The sequence below is a fragment of the Varanus komodoensis genome, unplaced genomic scaffold (assembly GCF_004798865.1).
Source record: "Varanus komodoensis strain SLA01 unplaced genomic scaffold, ASM479886v1 scaffold36, whole genome shotgun sequence".
Taxonomy (NCBI): Eukaryota; Metazoa; Chordata; class Lepidosauria; order Squamata; family Varanidae; genus Varanus; species Varanus komodoensis.
In genome coordinates, this window is record NW_025335873.1 from 9,662,344 (window position 1) to 9,681,206 (window position 18,863).

An 18,863-nucleotide genomic window follows, 5' to 3' on the forward strand; every position below is an offset into this window, starting at 1 on the left:
CGAGGCCAGTGGGACGAGGGGCCGAGCCCGGCGCAGCGCCCCCGCGGAGCTTCATGGCCCTGTGCTCTGCTCCGTCCGTCCCCCCCGCTCGCTCGGCGGCTGCAATGGCAGCTTTTGCCGTCTTTAGGTGGCCCCTTATCAATCAATATGATCATGGATAAGCATTAGGACATTACATTTCTATCCTGCCCCTTTCCCTCTTGTGTGCGAGCCAAAGCAGCTGACACAGTCCTCCTAATTAGAGAGCCTTGCCAATTTCGTCTACATGAATACACGTTTGGTTTTGAGATAGACAGTCCTCCTGTTCCAGGACGCAATAGCACACCAGAAGCAAAATAACTTTTCTAATGGTAACGCACACCCTCCTTCTAATTAATCAGAGCTTTAATTGATCCACCTACCAGTCGTGCCTTGTGCCCCTTGTCATCCTTGTGCTGGGCTGTATTATGCAAAACTGCATCCTTAGCTTTGAAGGTGATTAGCCCAACGGGCGGAGATGACTCTGAACGAAAGCGGAAAGCGCTTTATCACGCTCAGGAGCAAGCTGTACAGGGGAGGTTGCTCCAGGGGAAGATGGAGAAATGGCGATTCGGTTTCCCTAGCTGTTGGTGCATGGAGTTTGCTTCGATTATGTTTCCTCCAAGAAAACCCTGGGCGCTGTGCCCGATACTCTCTTGCGCCCCATTTCACGCTCTCAACAACCTGAGGGAGAAGCTGAAGAGAGGGTGCCACTGGCCAGAGGATGCCTGGTGAGCCTCAGGGCCGGGTGGACACAGAACCCAGCCCTGCCCGCCACCGTCGGCCCATCTGTTGCTGTTTCTGTGCCCTTCCTTGCCAGCCCTGCTCAGCTCTTCTAAACCCGAGGCCGTGCCTTCCCTCGTGGTGTCCACATGTCTCAGTCGTCCCGCGCCTCTTCTTCCTCTGCCTTCAACTTTCCCCGGCATGACCGTCTTCTCCAGGGAGTCTGGCCTTTTCATGGCATCTCCAACTGTCCAGGGAAAGTTCTGGCTTGATTTTATCTAGGATGATTTGCAAAGCTCTCCCTCAGCACCAAGTTTCGAATGCATCCATTTTCTGCCAACTGCATTCACTTCCCAGTTTGCACAACCATCCACAGGGACTGGAATGCAACCGTGTGGCAACCTCGGCTTTGCCCTCCAGTGTCCGCTGTCCCAGTCACCTATGATTATATTTTAGTGTTTTATCAATTTCATCTTGGACTCTTACCAGAATGTTTTTAATGTTTTTTCTAGAGCATCTGTTATTGTAGGACAGACATGAATGATTATCCAAGAATTCTGATTAATAAAACTCTATTGGACTTTGGAATGGACATTGTAGCCCTTCACATCTTGCCTCAGTTTTCAAGCAGCACCATTTCTTCTGAGTTTGTCGTTTCCAGACTAAAAGACGTCTTATCTATCTGAGTACGCCCCATTCCAATCCACTTTAATTTGCTCACCCAAAGTGCTGAGATGTTTAACTGCCCCATCTCTCGCTCGATGGTTTCCAGTTTGCCTCGAACGTATTTCTCGAGTTCCATGTTCTGATGGGAGGCGCTGCGTGGCATCGGATTTTCCTTTCACCTCAGTGCATGCAGCCAGTAGGTGAGAACATCAGGAGCAACCGTGCTCCCCATGCTTAGCCTCTGCTGTGCTCGAGGTGGGCTGCGTGCCTTCTGACTTGGAAGGCTCGCCTTCCAGCCCCCTCTCTTTCTCCACCTTGCTTTCTTCCATCATAGGCTTTTCAAGCCAAAGTTTGCCATGGCCGCCGTCTGCACAGCGTTCGCCAGAGGTCGCTTGACCACCACGGCAACTGATCGCACAAGATCTTCAGTGCCACCTTCCACAATGGCCGCTGCCCTCAGGAGCTTCCTTGCCCCATCAGCCACCCTCTCCTGCAGATGCGAGCCTCCCTCTTGAGGGAACATGCACCTGGGCCCAGTGTCTCCTCCGCCTTGACCCTTCCGCCTTGGGTGGCCCTGCTAGGAGACCAGGCTAGCAAGAGAGTCTGACCTGCTGGCAACATTGCTTGCAGCTTCTCTGGCACTCTCAGACATCCATGGCATGTCAAAGTGTGCATTCAAGATGGGGACTCTTAAAGACGCTCTCTGGATTTAAGCTACAAGTTTTTATGGTCCGGTTTGCAGCCGATCCAGATCTGAAGGCATTCCCTCCTCCTAGGGTGCCATCCTGCGCTAGCTGCGCTGGCTGGTGCATGCTGAGAATTGTAGATATTTTTCCTGCCTTAAACTAACACAGGTTGGTGCTTCTGAAGTTCTCGCCTAGGAGAGAGGATTTTAGGGTCCATGGGTGTCATTTCTATTGATAATGACTTTTCCCCTCATCTGGAACTGATCCCTGCTTGTGCAACAGCTCGGTTTTCCGAAATACTGTCCCCGGATTGATTATTGTGGCTATTTTTAGAGCCTGAGCAGAGACTCAGCCCTGCAATTATGGGCTGGCTTCCGTCACTGCTGAAACAGCATCTCGCCATCTCACTGCCAGATACTTGAGAACATTTAAAAGGAACTGAAAAATCATTAAGGTAAAACTGCCTCACAGCAATCGAGGGCTTAGGCAAGTGTGTTGCCAGAGGGTGCTTAAGGCATTAGAGGCTTAACGCTTCCCGCTCACTGGCCGAGTGCATTACTCAGCTGTAATGCAGAGGCTGCTCCAAAGAGAAGTACTGCAGGATCACAAGATGGGGGGCACCCCACGGTCCCCCCAAATGTTAGGACACAACTCGGAGGCAGCACCATCCACTGACTGGAGAATTTGTTCTCAGCCCTACCTAGAAAGGGTAGGAAGGGCTGATCCTGGCCCTGTGGAGGGCCTCAGGCTGGGGAAGGGCTCCAGAGCATGTGAAGGCTGCATTGCTGGGATTCAAAGCACGCACAACCTGCCTCCTGGTTGCATCTTGGATCGAGAAAATGAGTGTGTGGAATGCACCCCTCTCAGTTGAATCAAATGTCATCTGAAAATACTCAACGGGCAGACCTGAGCATGTGCAGAGTGCAGCACCGGCACACAGAGCCAGTGCAGGCAGCCAGGAAACAGATGGGAGAATGAACAAAGAGTGTCCTTGAGCATAAGCAGAGCACACTTCCACCCTGCTGAGCAATTACAGCCACAAAATACCTGAAAACGGAGCCGCAAAGAAGACCTGCGCGCATGCGCCAAGTGGGGCAACCGCACAGGGGCACAGTGCCCCGAGATCCGGGAGCGCGGAAGCGCCTCAGCCCGCCAAGCCGCTCCAGCCGGAGGAGCTCGGGCTCAGGGATTCGGCCCCTCCTCTGCACATGCGCAGGGCACGTGATTGAAAGCCATCCCGAATGAGTAGACACACCGGGTGGCGGTGCGGCCGAGCATGCGCGGAGTACACTGGGAGCCCCACGCTCACCGCTCCACAAGAAAGAAAGCGAGAAAGAAAGCTGCTGACCTTGAGCATGTGCCGAGTGCCTTTGGGGCGGAGCTTCGGGCAGGCCGGAATGTGGGGAGGGCCTTTCGCCTCGGCACTCAAGATGGCGGCGGCGCGGTAACCATGGCGACGGCCGCCTCTCGCTCCTCCCCGCCCTCGAGGGCGTCACGTGGCCTGCCCGGCCGCGCCGCGCCCGCTCACGTGACGCGCCGGGTTCCCCGCACGTGACCGGCTCTGCGAGAGGGTCCGCCGGGTGGTTGGCATGGAAACGCGGCCCGCGCCCCCCTCGCGGCCGGCGCTGCTGCTGGTGCTGCTGCCGCTGCTGCTGCCGGTGGAGGCGGCGCGGGGGCGGCGCGCAGGTGAGGCCGCCGCTTCCGGGGAGGCCGGGCCGGAGGGAACTCCGGGCATGCTCAGGGGCACGCTCGCCTCGCGTTTCAGTGCTGCCGGCGGGAGCTGCTCGCGCCCTGTCCGTGCGCGGGAGCTGCTGGGCCCCTTTGCCCGGGCCGGGGTTGCTCCGTGGCCGCGCGTCCCGGGATGCCGGCTGTGGGTGTGCTGCTCATGGCGGGGAGGCCTGTCCGGGCGGGGTACGAGACCGGACGACAGGCCTCACGGGGAGCCCCGGTCCTGGGCCCACTGCCCAGCGTGGCTTCGCCCGCGCAAATGGGAGCAGTGGCGCATTATTCCGGCTAGGCGGGGACAGGATCGCGCCTTAAACGCATCCCGCGTGTCCCACGCCCAGGCGACGGACGGATCTGCTCAGGGCCCCTGCGCTTTGGGATATGATCGGCCAGGACTGGCAGACATGCAAGCTGGGAGCCCTAATACCTCACATTTTAGAAATGCTTCCCTGCCGTTCCCTTTTGCCCAAATACAGGTCCTTTACTAGAGAAGCTTTGTCATTAAAAGGACGGAGGCAGGAGCTCTGGAAGACCCCTGCGCCACCCCCTTTTTCCTCTCCCCGCTTCTCCTCTTTCCCATTCACGTGTGGAGAGGAGAAAGCTGCTCTCCACGTCCTCTGGAAAGTCCCGGATTTTCTTTCAAATGTTGAGATAAACAGGCCTCAACAGAAAAACAGTTTGTTTTAAAAATAGTTGTGTTGTCATAATATCTCAATGTATACGATTTCCAGCCTTGAATAATTGTTCAGTTAGGCAGGAGAAGGCAATTGATAATTGCAAGGGATATAATCCCACTAGTTAACCATCTGTGGCTTGGGTCCCAGGGCCCTGGGCCTCTTTTCATTTACGGCCCAACTCGTTGCCTCTCCTTTGGAATTAAAGCTCCCCGCTGAAAGTTTGTTGCTTCCTTTTCAAGCTTACAGAGCCCCCCAGATTGCCTTCGAAGAGAAATATTTTGACCAGTGGCTGGACCACTTCAATTGGAAGTCCTACGGCAACAAAACGTTTGCCCAGAGGTACCTCATCACAGGTATGCTGTCGGAAGGTGGTGCTGGTGGCAAGCAGGCGAGAGGTTTGCCAGAGCAAGGGGCGTGTGGGTCCGGCTTCCTGTGCCCCAGAGCAGCCAGCCAGATAGCCTTCAACTGTGTGCAGGCTGCCCCATTCCTGAAGATTGATATGAAGCCGCTGTCTTCACAGCTGGACTGTTGCTCTTTCTTGCTCGGTAGCACCCATGCTGAGGGGCAGCGGCTGCTCTCCCAGGTTTCAGGCAGGGAACAAGGAACGTTTGCATCCAAAAGATGTGCTGCTAAAAGTGAACGAAGAGAACAGCCGTCCGTGGTTCTGAATAAAGGGTTGAACGCAATAGGAAGCATCCTTACGCTGAGCAAGGCCATTAGTCCCTCTAGCCTGGCTTGGGCATCTGCAATCTTTTGGTGAGCCAGGAAAGGAAACCAGAGCATGTGCCCAGCTGCAGGGTGTAGGGCATCCCGAGTGCTCAATATATCCAGCTCATCCTTAGTGCCTGAATTTGAAAAGCTGCCCATTCAGGCAAAGTTTGATCCTGTGTGGCAAGGTTGTCACTCTCTGTCCCTGTTCCCCGATCTTCCTGGAAGGGCCTGTCCAGGAGCCTCTCTGGGGTAGCAGTCAGTTCCCAGCAGCATCCCTGCCGAAGGTTGGGGAGCAGTTCGCACGATGGGTGGAAGGACGAGCAGCGTTTCAGCTCGTTGAGCCTCCGTTCTCCACCCCGGTTCTCAGCCCGCCACCTCCTCACTCCTGAATGCAAGTCCCCTTTTCCTGAGCAGGAAAAATGCCTGCTTTTCAAAGCATGGACCCCAAGTGTCCCCATCCCTTGGCCAAAGTATGGAGTTGTGCACGTTGAAGGGAAACGCACATTTTCAGGAGCCCTCACGTCCAGGGTTGTGCATGTCTGAATGCAAACACAAGCTTGGGAAATGCTCTTGCAGGTCTGGAAAAGGCACAGCCCTTCTAATTGTTTGCGGTTTTGCTAAGCTGCTCTAATGCGCTTCTCTTGGCCACTCTGCACAGATACATTTTGGGAGAAGGGGGTGGGCCCCATCTTCTTCTACACTGGGAATGAAGGCGGCATCTGGAGCTTTGCTCAGAACTGTGGCTTCATCCTGGAGTTGGCTGAGCAGCAGAATGCCCTGGTGGTCTTTGCCGAGCACGTGAGTGTTTGCCCTGCCATGGGCAGGCGAGGCGTCCTTTCTCCCCGTCACCAGGTCCCCGCCTGGCCATGGGATCCTTGATCTGGAGGAAGGCAACGGGAGACAAGGGAGGCCTGCTGTGCTTGACGTGCCTCTTGTGCTTCTGTAATTTCTTCAGAGGTATTACGGGAAATCGCTTCCGTTCGGAGCGGTGTCACTGCAAGAGGACAACATTGGCCTGCTAAGCATTGAGCAAGCTCTTGCTGACTACGCAGTGCTTATCAGGGAGCTGCGGCGGCAGTATGGAGCGCAGGATGCCCCCGTCATTGCTTTTGGGGGCAGGTGAGTTGCCCCCCCCACCCTGCCCTGGCCTGCCCCCCTTTCTCTTTCGGTCTGTTCCGTGTTGCTCCCACTTCCGGTGTGCAGTCTTCTCCGTGCAAGACCGGCAAGCATCTCCAGTCCCTGCAGGCATGCCACCAGTGTCTGGAGTCCACTTCACGTGAGATGTCAAGTCGTTCGGCACATTTCCTGGATCTCGTGTCAAAAGGGATTTCTAAATGTCTTGCTGTCCAGGTGTGGGTGGCTCTTGAGTTGCCTCTGGTACCTTGAGGGCCAGTGGAGGCTGAGGTGTGAAAGGCTGATGTGTTTATTAAAAGATCTTTAGCCCTCCTTTCATCAGGAGGTTACTGAGTGGTGTATATGAGGAGGGGGAAACGAAAAAAATGCAGGCACAATGAATGCCAGTAAAGCAGTCAAACTGAGCTGGGCAATCCGTTTGGCGGGAGTTTGCTTTGCCTCTTGTTAGCCCAGCTGGTCGGTTGAGGAAAACCAAGGAAGTGCAGCACGCCAGCACATTCTGGACGGCGTCAGAAGAGCCGCCAATAAATATGTGTAGAAAGTTAAATCCAAACAGGCGCATGCAGGCATATAATAACTAGGCAGAAGAACTAGACTTTATGGTTTTGGCTACGCAGGCAAACAGTGGAAGTTTAACCTGAAAAAAACCGTAAAGTCGGCATGAGTCACATTTCTGTGCGGAGGCTGTTCCAGAATCTGGGAACTAGTAACGGGAGCTTTGAGAAGCGCATCCCCTGCTGGTCTTGGGGAACGGTGCTCTTTTGGATATTCCGGTCCCAAGTCGTTGAGCAGTTTATAGGAGATCAGCAGTGCCTTGCACAGAACTGGAGACAAATAGGCAAGCCATGCCATCCCCTGAGGATCGCTGTGGTCCCACCTGGCCCCACAGGCCCGCATTCTGCACAAGCTGAAGCGTCTCCCACGTGCAGGGATCCAGGAAGGCCATGCCCCTGATGCCTGGGTTGGGGCGAAAGGCCTGCCTCTTGTGCCAGAGGCCTCTTCAGTATGGAGCTGTGGCCCCTTGAGGCGTGTGTCCCTGGAACGCAGTCTCTGTGGGGCGTCCGCGGCATCTCTGGCAGGCCCAGCAGGCCACCCCGGGTGCAGGCGTGCATGCTGTGCAGCGTCTCCACTGGAAGTGGGCCAAGGCTTACTGGGAGGGCAGGTTGGGGCCCCGTGCCCAGCGAGGGTCTTGCTGGGGAAGAGACGCGGCCCATCGTGTGCGGACGGCTAAGCATCGCCCTGCCTTCTCGCCTGGGCCGGTGTGCCCTGCCCTCTGAGCGGTGCAGCCATTCCGCCCATCTCTCCTCGCTCTGCTTTGTCTCTGAGGGGCAGTGACTCGGCGTCCTCAGCCCAAACCCCCGGGGAGGCTGCAGCCCCGTGTCCCTCCAGCACGCACGTGGCCCTGCCGAACCTGTCCTCGTGTCTCGCAGCTACGGGGGGATGCTGAGTGCCTACATGCGAATGAGGTACCCCAACCTGGTGGCGGGGGCGCTCGCCGCCAGCGCCCCCGTGCTCTCCCTGGCCGGGGTTGGCGATTCCAGCCAGTTCTTCAGAGATGTCACAGTGGTGAGTAGCAAGAGTCCGAGCGGCATGCATTTTCCCCGCAGGACACCCCCCCCCAGTCCCCGCAACAAAAGGGCCTTGTGAATCCGCATAATGCAGACGCCGTTCAACGGCGCCCGCTCTTCTGTGATCGCCGTTGGCTCTCTCTTCCAGGATTTCCAGAACTGCAGCTCGGACTGCGCCACGGCTGTGCGAGAAGCGTTCCAGCAGATTCGCGACCTCTCTCTGGCTGGAGGTAAAGTGAGCGTACCTGTCCAGCAGGGGGCACCTCCCTCAGCGAGGGAGGGGCGGGGGTGTCGCGAAATAAGGCAGTCTCCCCCAGCCTGGTGCCCACCAGACGTGGGGGACTCTGCCACCATCTGCCTGGGCAGTGGACAAGAATGCTGGGTGCTGTAGTCCGAAACACCTGGCAGCCCCCATGTTTAAGAGGCCTGGAATAAACCCTTCATTTTGGGTGAGTTTTTAAGGAAGGCACTGAATGTTTGCAAATCCGATTCTAAGGAAATCCTAGAACTGAGTTCAGGGCCCTCAGTCCTTGGCATGTCGGCTTTCAGAAAGAGCAGGGCAGAGCATCTTCGAGAGATGCGCACTGCCCCCCGGCGTCCGGCCGTGCCTTTTCTGCCGTTCCAGCAAATTGGTGCACCTTTGCACTCCAGCCTTGGTTTGCTTCCTGCACCGAGTTTTTCACCACATCACCTGTTTGCTGTGGCATAAGCCGTAGTGCGCCGTGGCGTTCTCTCCCTTTAGAAAGAGAGCGTGAGCAAGACCATACTTTGGTTGTGGGAAGGGGAGGCGCAGATGGTGAGAGGGAGGGAGCGGAAGCCAAGAGACGGCAGAAGACCCTGGGCTCCGTTTTTGGCCTTCGCGTGGCAGGAGGGCTCTCTTTGGGACCCTCGGCGCCGTCGCTGACTGTCCAGCTGCATGGCAGCCACGGGCTGCTTAGACGGGGCCTTACCCGCCCCCAAGCCAAGGCGGCTTCCTGGCTTCCCATTCACGTGAGGACAGGATAGGCTGCATCCACAATCCTGGATCGCACCCGGGGCAGGATTGGGCCAGGGTGGCCACTCGTGTGTGGACATTCAGCCGAGCGGCCCGGCGCTGCGCCACCCGGCCGGGCTCGCCTCCTGGTCAGTTCTCCGCCTGCTGCCTCGGCCCAGGACGTCTCAGGTGGGCTCCTGCCCGCCCGAGCGCGCGTGCGAAGGAGCCGCCTGAGCAGACGTGCTGTGATCCGTGCCGCCCGCCTCTCTGCCCCTCACTCAGATTACCGGAGGATCAGCAGTGGGATGTCCACTTGCGAGCCGCTTTCGTCCAGGGACGACGTCGCGCAGCTCTTTGGATTTGTGCGGAACGCCTTCACCATGATGGCCATGATGAACTACCCTTACAAGACTGACTTTATGGGCCACTTCCCGGCCAACCCCGTCAAGGTGAGGGCCGGGGGGAACGTGAGGGTCCGCCAGCCCGCCAGCCTCACCTCTGAATTGCGCTGAAGCCCCTCCCTCTCAGACCCTGCCTTTGGGCAAAGGTGGGGAGCGTGTAGCCCTGCAGACAGGGCTGGACTGCAGCTCCCATCAGCCCTGGGAGCCCAGGAGGCAGCCCAGCCCGTCCAGCTCGGGTCCTTCGCCTGCACTGCAGGGGCTCCAGCAGCACGAAGCTCAGTCCAACAACCTCGCCCTGATTATCGGACACCTGGGTTGCCAGACCTCCAGCCGTTTTACCTGCCAGTGACTTGCCACCTTAGCGTTTATTTTGCAGTCTTGTTTTATATCACAGCCCCCTGGCGACTTTTCTAAAGCTTCCTCATTCTGCAACGGGGCGACCAGGCAAGCTTCAAAACTGGCTCAAACAGCCATTCCGAGTTCCGAGTTCCCAGAAAACCCTGGGGATGGTCGGGGGTGTATTCTAGGGTTCTCCAAACAGAGCTGAGGCGCAGGGGGAAGATAAGTTTTTATTAGATATTGTTTACTTCAGGTAAAGGTAATACAGGAACCTGGTCCTTCATGCCCCAGTGGATACAGATTACATCAGTGTGCCCAACCGGAGGCTCTCCGGAGACCCTCACCCCCAGAATCCCACAGCCAGCAGCGCTGGGCGTCTTAGTCCGAAGCATCGGGGAAGGCTGGATTAGACAGTGAGCAGTTCCTGCTGGGATGAAACAGCAAAGTGTTGATGTTGGAATAGCTGTTTTTAGCTCGAGATCTAAATGGTGGTGGTTTGTTTATAATTAAACTGGGGAGTCAGAGTTCTTACACATCCTCTAACCAGGGGTGAGCAATCTGTGGCTCTCCACACTCCGAGGCCTCCATCCGGCATGTCCCCTCACCGTCGGCCGGGACTGCCGGGGGCCGTCAGCAGCTGTGTCTGTGGGGCAGCACGTTGCCCAGGCCCGGCCTCGCGCCGGAGCCAAAGCAGGCCTGCGTTAGCCGTGCGTTCCTTTCGTTTTGTTTCTCGGAAATGCCAGCGGTGCCTGGCTAAGTGTCCCCTGAGGCTTGACAATGAGCCCCTGACTCCTGCGGGATCGCTGCGCACCTGACCTGGCCGATGTGTGTTCCCTCAGGTGGGCTGTGAGCAGATGCTGGCGCACGAGGACCGGATCCGAGGCTTGGCGGCCCTCAGCGGTGAGCGGGCGTTTGGCTTCCGTCTGCAGCGTTTGCCCCCGGCTGCACTGGGCCCCGAAGCACAGCGTTTTCACGGGCCACGGTCAGACTGCCCCCCATGGTGCTTTTGGAGGGCTGGCCCCCTCGGGCCTAAGGGAAGAGGCTTGGAAGGGTCTGCTTCTAAAGAGGGGCGAGGTGTCATTTGCTCTCAACACAGGACCCCAGACCAGAATCGAGAGCTTCCACTTGGGGTTCTGCTCTGCCCCCAGCCTTCCGTGCAGCACTCGGTTTGCGGGAGCTCCCGACCCTCTCCCATCACAAGGAGTCCCATTCCCAGCACCGTTTTCAGGGGAGGTGACGCCACAGGCCACCCGGGCAGGTTCCCTCCTGCCCAGTTCTGCCTCCCCTCTAAGGAGCCGGCAGGGAGGTGCCCTTGCCAGTGACAAAGAGGTGGAGGGTGGACTTCTTTCTGCCAGGGGCGGGGGGCCCCTCCCCGCCCCCCCGCGGCCCCTCCGTGAGCCGCGGCGGCAGCCGCACGAAGCAGCAGCCGTGGTCCAGCAGGGCCGCGGGCAGGGAGCCAGCGTTCTCCCACGTCTTCTCGCTGGGCTTGCAGACGAGGACCCCCTCCTCCTTGCTCTTCCGCCGCAGGGACCCCCCGCCGGTGATGTAGAGCCGCAGCTGGTGCTCCGCGAGGCCGAACTGGCAGAGGTCAAAGGCCGACAGGCTGAGCAGGGTCCACTGGTCGCTCGCTGGGCAGTAGCACTCGGTCTCGCTCACGGGGGCCCACTCCTCGCCCTGGAAAGAGCCAAAGGGCCACGGGGGTCACGGGCTCCGCAGCCAGCCGGGAGCAAGCCTGAGGCACAAGTGGAACGCCCCGTGCCTGGGCCAGAGCCCGCCCGCTTCTGCATCCCCCCGGTGGCCACAGCCCCCTCCTCCCATCCAGCCGTGGCTGGGGCTTCGCCGCCTGGGGCGCGTTTTCCCTCCTGTTCTGAAGACTGAGATGGCCAGAGGTGGTGCAGCTCCCGTCGTCTCTGACCAGCGTGGCCGGGGGTTGTGGGAGCTACAGGGCTTCAGTGTCGAGCACCGTGAGGCCCCTGGGCGAGTCTGGGAAGGATTCCTGCAAGATCTTGAAGTGTTTCAGTGCTCGCAGTCGCGCTCGGGAAACCGCGAGTGCCACAGCAGTGGGGCGCTGCCACTGCCTTCCGGAGCGCCACGCATCACCGGGGCTCCTCCGCCTGGAAGGGCTTCAAGAGGAACAGCAGGGGCTGCATCGAGCGGGCCGGGGCACGGCCGACCCAGTGGCTGCCACGCAGGAGCGAGCAGCTGCCCTCGTAAGAGCTGGGCCTAGGCTCGCTCGGCGGCCCTGCATCTCTCGTGTCGTTTTGTCGGGGTGCTGCCTCCCCTGCCAAGAGGTGGCTCTTAAACAAGAAGACCCAGCCACGCGCCGCATGGGGAAGGACCTCTCCAGGGGCTCTGCAGGGATGCCAGACAGATTCACAGTGGATTCGGATGAGTTCTGGGATGCCACGCCTGCGGATTCTGGCTTCCTGGAGCCATGTGGAACTTGTGAGCCTGTAGGCTGGTTCCTCACTGTTGGGAGAAACGGGCTAGTGCGTATTAGCACCGGCAGAACTAAATTCTGGGAGAAAATCTGATGGCATTGACGAGGGAACAGTGGAACCAAAGATTTGCATGACATAGGCAGAACAGAATTAACAAAATGGACTTCGGGACAGCCAGTCAGGTAGACACCGCATGTTTGAAGCAAAAATGAAAGAGGCTTCTTTGGAAGGGACTGTGGCAAGGAGCCGACGAAATGGAATTGAGCGCACACGGTGCGCCACAACAAGCACGGAGCACCTGAAAGCTCGGCCGTGACGGCTCTCCGAATGTTTTGAAAATCAGCCCACCTCTGTCTGGGTCCTTCCTCCGATGCAGAGGATCCTCTCTCCGACCGCCGCCATCCCGTGGTCGCACCGGGCAACGTTCATCGGCCGGTTCCTGACCCACCTGCCCAGGCGGGAGAGGTAGCTGTGCGTGTCCCGCAAGGTCTTTCCCGCGGCGAAACCCCCTAGTGCAGGCGGGCGAAAAGGGAAGGCCCTCCTGTGGACGGATCCCGGCCAGCCCCTGCCCATCTGCGGCGCCCAGGACTCCGCCTGTCCTCTCTCCAGGCTGCCGGGGCCTGGGCCACGCGTGCGGCGGGTGCCGCCCTCGGCTGAGCTAGGGCTTCCCCGGCCTCGGTGCGCGCACAGAAATGCCAGAAAGGGAGCCGGGCTGCTGCTCTTCTGCAGGCGACGCCGGCGGGGCCGCAGCGGGCCTCACCTGAGACGTACAGGATCCCCTGGTGGGTCGCCCCCGCGTGGTCGGCCACGGGCGTGGGGAAGGGCGCCACGGGCCGCCACTCGTTCTCAGCAGGGTGGTACTCCTCGGCCGTGCCCGTGAGTGCTCCCAGCAGGGCCCCTCCGGCCACGGCCACCAGGCGGCCGTTCAGCACCCCCGCGTGGAAGCGGGTCCGCCGCTCCAGCATGCTCGCCGTCTGCAGCCACGCGTTGTGGCGAGGGTCGAACCGGAAGACCTGGAGCCGCAAGCGGGAAAGGGGTCAGCGGGGGGCCCCTCCTGCCCGCCTCCTCGCGGGGAGGACAGGAGGACGCGTGTGTGGCGGGCCTGGGCACAGTTGGGAGCGCACGAGGGCTCCTGCCCTTCCCTCTTCGGATCCCCGGAAGCGAACGGGGCAGCTGGAGCTGCTGTGGCGCTGCCAGGGTGCAGCGAGGGGACGGCACAGGCCAGGTGGCCTGGCCAGGTGGGCTGTCAAGCGCCTGGGAGGTGCCGGGTTAGGGACAGAGTCGTGCCCCCGGGTGAGAGAGCTGCTTCCGGCATGTCCGTGTGCACCGCCTCCGTGGACGATGCTGTCGCGGCCCCCAGCCCTCGCCTTCCCCAGCATCACGTCTTCCGGTCACCGGCCTTGGCCTCTCCGTGCAGCGACCTAGGCCAGGTGTCACCACGGGGGCACCATCCGATGGAAGCGAATCCCCTTCCTCTTACGCGTGGCACTTACCTTGTTGGAAGGGCATTGTCCGGAAGGGTCAAACCGCTCCTGGCCCCCCAGCACAAAGACAAAATCGTGGATCACGGCGACGCAGTGGTTGTACACGGGCCGGGGGAGCCTTCCGATCTTTTTCCACGCGTGGCAGCTCGGGTCAGCAGCCCACATGGTGTCACAGAGGGTGTTGTCTGCCGACCTGCCCCCAAGGACGAGCAAAGAGTCTGTGCCAGCACGAACCACGCTGACCTCGCTCTGGAGAACTGGCTGGGCGTACGGGCGGGAGTGGTAATCCAAAGCCTCCCGGAGGAGCCGCCTGCAAGCGGAATCTGTCTTCATGACGGGCACTTCCTGGACGGATTTCTGCAGCTCTTGGAGGGGAATAAGGGGGAAGCGGATCCGCTGGAGGACAGCAGCTGCGTCTGCCAGGTGCGCACGGTTGTGGCTCAGCCAGCGCACGGCGGCGTGGAACAGTTCCAGCTCGCTGAGGCCCTCGACGTCGTCTCCGCCCAGGATCTCGCACAGAGTGGCCGGATCCAGCCCCTTCAGCAGCGACGGATCTCCCAGGATCTCGCAGAAGTGCTTGGCCACACAGCTCCTGGCTTTCTGCTTCAGGTCTTCCGGGCCGAGCCGCCGCGCAATGTCGAGGGTCTGCAGGCAGGTGTGCCGATCCAAGCCCTCCTCCAGGAACCGGAAGCACAGGCGCATCACCTCGCGCACCAGCAGCGCCTCTGCCGCCTTGAAGGTCTCCTCCACGGTCGGGAGAGTCAGCTCCAGCCGGTTGGAGTAGATGAACGAGAGCACGTTTTGCAGGCCCCGGGCGGTGACCGAGGCCAGCCTGAGGCGGGGGGGCGGGGGCGCTGCGTCCCCGGCCAGGCGCAGCTTGCAGTAGCTGCTGGCCGCAGCGAGAACGGCCCTGTGTGCGGGGAAAGAGCCGCCGGCGGCCTCCAGCGTCACGTCGCACAGCGCCTCCTCTGCGCGCAGGCCCCCAAGCCCCTCCAGGAGCTTGGACGGGTAGGTCTCCGAGGAAAAGCCCCGGCCCTCGGCCCGGGCTTTGCCGTTGAGAGGCATCCCGCCGGAAGGCCTGGGGCAGGCGCCCACGAGGGGCGAGCTGCTCAGGCGAGGCGCCTTGGGTGCGAGAGGCACCTCAGCTAGGTCCTCCAGGCCCGGCCGGCTGCCCTGCTCCGTCGCCCCAGAGAAGAGGCCCGTGTTAGGTTTGCCGCACGGCTGTTGTTTTCTGGGCTACTAGGAGAGCGGTCAGCTGACGGCCCTCCGCGCCTGTTCACGCCACAAAAGCGCAGTGTCTCCCGGCTCCCCCGCTGGGCCTGGAGCCGCTCCCGGCAGGCCCAGCAGCAAGCCTGGGCTTGCCCCAGCCCTCGGAGCCCTGGCTCCTCGGGAACAGGCTGCAGCTTGCCGAACCTGTTCCGGGCATCCGGCCCAGGGGAGCTGGGCTCCGGGGGAGGCCTCTCGCGGCTGCGGCGGGGCGGCACGGCGACGTGCGTCCTGCGTGGGTCAGCCGCCGGGTGGCAAGGGAGGGCCGCCCCCCCCCCGCCCCGCACCGCACCGGGCACCCTGCTGGCACACAGGCTCTCCACGTGCGGATCCCACGTTGCTCCTGCGGCCCAGACCGCCTGTGGGCTCGGTGGTCGGAGAAGCGCCCGCAAGATGGAGCCCGCAGGCATTTGAGCGGGTCTGGGCAGCTGTTGCTCAGGTGCCCCCGGGCAGGTGGCCTTTGGGGCATCCCCCAGCCCTGTGCCGGAACGATCCCCCTCACGCGGCCTCGCAGCCACGCCGCCCTTGCCCCCGCACTCAGCGGCACGTGCCGGCAGCTCCTGCGGACCGTCCTGAGCCCGCTTCCCGCTGGGTCCCCTGGCTGGCGCTGAGCGCCAGTGTCCAAGAAAGGGTGGCCGTGCCGCCCCGTCCTCTGTCCCCCGCACAGCGCGCGTGCGTCTCCGCCTTGTCCCCCGGCAGCCCGGGGAGGGGGTGGGAGTGAGAGCCCGTGCCGGTCCAAGTCCCCCGGGGGGCTCCCTGGCCGAGCAGGGACTAGCCCTGCGCCTGCCCGGTCCCGGCCAGCACCCCGACCACCGTGGCCACCCTGCGGTGGCCCAGCCTGGCCCCTGGACCTCCGGACGGGCAGCGCCCGGCCACCTGACTTCCTTCTGCTTCCCCCACCAGGCGTCTTCTATAACTCCACGGGGGCCGCTTCGTGTTTTGACATCTACAAGCAGTACCGCCAGTGCGCCGACCCGACTGGCTGCGGTTTGGGCTGGGACTCGGACGCGTGGGACTATCAGGTAGGTTCAGGGGAGGGGAGGGGAGGGCCACCGGCCTGGCCTGCCCCAGCCCAGCTCCTGTGCCGCGAGGGCCGAAACCCGGAGAGGACTCCGTGTGAGGCGGGGCCTTCCCGTGGGCTGCCTTGACTCTGCTGCCGGGCCATGTGCTCAGTGGCCCCGTGAAGCAGGAGAGCTTGCCCTCAGCCCACCTCCCACCCCCGAGACCCAGTTCTGCAAAGCTGCCCGGGCCCCCGTGGGCTTGCTGACTGAGAAAGGGCCTGGCATGTCAGGCCAGCCTTCCCCCAAGACGCCACCCGGATGCCTCCGAAGGAGCCTCCATCGCTCCCAGCCACAGTGGAAGATGGGCACGGCAGTCAGAGGGAGCGTCGCCTGTCCGTTAAGGGAGGTGCGCTGCTCCCGGATCGTGGGAGGAAGGGAGAGCAGGCCAGAGTGTGGGGAGCCGAACCGAGGAGAACCGGCCGATCCCTGCCCTCAGCCAGGCCCCTCGCCCATCAGCAACCCGGGCCACTCAGCCCAGCGGGGGCCCTGCTCCACTCACTGCTCCTTGTTCCAGGCCTGCACCGAGATGAACTTGCTGTTCGAGAGCAACAACATGACGGACATGTTTCCGGAGCTCCCCTTCACGGAAGCCTCCCGGGAACAGTACTGCTTCCGGAAATGGGGGGTTCGTCCCCGGCCATCGTGGCTGGCCACCAGCTTCTGGGGCAGCGGTGAGACACGGCCGCCCTCCTCCCTCGCCAAAGCCCTGCTGCCGATCCCGAGGCCTTTCGGGAAGGTGCTGGAGCCATCGCTGGCCTGGCGACAACCCGCCTGCTAGGGGGGACACCGAGAGACCGGGCGGCCCGACGAGGCGCTGTGCCCCGCAGGGTTGTGCGGTGGCCAGAATGCAGCTCTCCCAGATTCCAGGGTGCACTCTGACCACTGCACCACCCTGCCCTGGCATAGCTGGCTGGGGTCTTACGGGAGCCGCCGTCGGAGCCGGGGAGGAGGTTGCCCTGCCGTATGGCAGTGGCAGAGAGGATCCCGGTGGAAAAGGCTTCCCCAGCCGAGGCCCTGGAGAGCCCCTGCAGGCAGTCTGCGTGGCGGGCGCTGCGTGGCTGGCTCCCCAGCACCGCCACCCTGCCCTCGGCCCCCGTCCAGGCGGGCGCTCGGGGGGGAGGGCCGGCACAGCAAGGTGCCCCGCTTGGCCGAACTACTCGTGACCCCCCCTCCCTCCCCTGCTGTGCCCTTTCCAGAACTGGCAGCCGCAAGCAACATCATCTTCTCCAACGGGGACCTGGATCCCTGGGCAGGCGGTGGAGTAAGTCTGTGCGCCCCCCCCCCCCGCCCCGGCTGGGGTGCGGCCTCTAGCCAGGGGTCGGCAGGGCCGCCCCGGACAGCTCTGACCGCCACCGCTGTTATTCCAGGTGCGGAAGAGCCTGAGCGCCTCTCTGGTTGCCATCCTCATCGAAGGGGGAGCCCATCACTTGGATCTCCGGTGCGTATCGCAGAGCTCGACCGTGTTTGGGGCTGTGCCACCCCCACCCCCCACCCCACCCCACCCCACGCCGGGGCTGTTGCAAAGCGGTCCCGCTGGCTCTCCCGCCGGGCCCAGAGGAGCAGGGGCCCTTCTCGGTGCCGGGGGCCTTGCTTCATTTTTTCCCTTTCCTTGTGTTAGTACATGGGGCAATTAACTGGTGCCGTCGTATGTTATCTTCTCCCCCTTTCTAAGACTTCTCCCCCGTTCACGACGTTTTAGTAAGCCATTGTGGCTCATGTTGGGTTTTTAGCTGCTGTGATGCCAGAACTAAACTCCCCCATAGCTAGGAGTAGCCTATCTCAAAGTACCAGCTGTTGCAGGCGCTGCATTTGGCCTCTGTAGAGGGACCATCTGGCTGGCCGCTGTGGCCTTCAGTCTGGCCCCATCGTGCCGATCTCACGAGGCCTTGCCCCCTTTCCAAACAAATCTGCCCCGGACGTTTCAGCCTTTTGGAAACCCAGACTGCTGTTATTTCTCCCCCAGGGGAAAAACTTCTTCCCCACCCCAGCCTGCCCCCTTCGAAGGTGTTGGACTGAATTCCCAGCATCCCCTCATGGGGGGCGGGGGTCCAGCAGCAGGTTGTCGGAGTGCTCTAGCCTCAGAGCAGCCCCGTAGCGTCCTGCGGCAGCTGTCGCTCTCCCAGAAGCTCAAGCGGTGACCCGCCTCATGCCGCTCGGTGGTCCAACAGGGGCTCCAACCCAGCCGACCCGCCGTCCGCCAGAGAGGCCCGTCTCCAGGAAGCGAGCATCATCTGTGGCTGGGTGAGGTCCGCCCGCACCGAGGACTGAGCGCGCATCCTGGGGCCTTGCGGGAGTCGCTCCCAACCACCGACCGGCCTTTAACGGGAGTCGTCAGCGCACCACCTGCACTGCCAGAACCAGCCAGAGGTCCAGTGGAGCGCCGGGCGCCGGGCGGGGGGGTTGCGACGTGCCCGTCCATGGCGGAGCGTGGGCGCTGCCAGCGCGTGATGTGTCTTGTTGCTGGACCACAGAACCAGGAATAAAACGGGGGAGATGCCTCGGGGGCCGCGTCCTGCTGTGCACGTGCTTCCTGCCGGCTGGGTGGGGCCTGTCTGTGCAGCTCCAGGCAGCAGCTCCAGGCAGCTTGTCGCTCGAGAATGGAATGGGAGAGCTGTCACTAATCACTCTTAATTATCAGTTGATAATTCAGTTCCCCACTCGGCAGCACCTTTTAAAAAAGCCAATAGGGGCACTGCTGAAATGCCAAGCCCAGGGACCGCTCTTGGGCACGTCCTGCTGGAATCAGTCCGGGCTTACAGCCCCCCCGCCTCCCAAAGCCTGGAAGGTAATCGATGATGCCCACGGACCACTGGCCTTCTCAGCAGCCCCCGAAGCCAGTCTGAACCGAGGCTGCTCAATACTGCTGCATGACGATGCAGGGAGAGGCTTCGGTGTGTTTTCAAGGAAACGGAGTGCCAGAGTTTTTAACAGAGATGCTAAACGAAGTTAGACCAGCCGAGGTTCTCCAGGGCCTTGGGCAGCGGAGGCAG

At 61.3% G+C, this 18,863-nt stretch overlaps 1 protein-coding gene across 1 annotated transcript; it reads left to right on the top strand.

The window, feature by feature from the left end:
- Nucleotides 1-3,682: 3,682 nt before the first annotated feature.
- On the top strand, nt 3,683-18,383 carry DPP7 (dipeptidyl peptidase 7). The gene is made up of 13 exons (XM_044439739.1): nt 3,683-3,779; nt 4,735-4,848; nt 5,865-6,004; nt 6,162-6,325; nt 7,771-7,906; nt 8,057-8,138; nt 9,164-9,330; nt 10,461-10,521; nt 15,716-15,834; nt 16,388-16,544; nt 17,070-17,134; nt 17,241-17,311; nt 18,042-18,383. Exons 1-13 carry the CDS (start codon nt 3,683-3,685, stop codon nt 18,139-18,141), a joined length of 1,473 nt encoding a protein of 490 aa, XP_044295674.1. The 3' UTR covers nt 18,142-18,383.
- The last annotated feature ends 480 nt before the right edge of the window (nt 18,384-18,863 follow it).

Coding starts and splice junctions, on each gene's coding strand:
- DPP7 (XM_044439739.1), top strand. CDS start 3,683: ATGGAAACGCGGCCCGCGCCCCCCTCGCGGCCGGCGCTGCTGCTGGTG. Junction 6,005..6,161: donor TGGTGGTCTTTGCCGAGCAC/GTGAGTGTTTGC, acceptor TAATTTCTTCAG/AGGTATTACGGGAAATCGCT. Junction 10,522..15,715: donor AGGCTTGGCGGCCCTCAGCG/GTGAGCGGGCGT, acceptor TTCCCCCACCAG/GCGTCTTCTATAACTCCACG.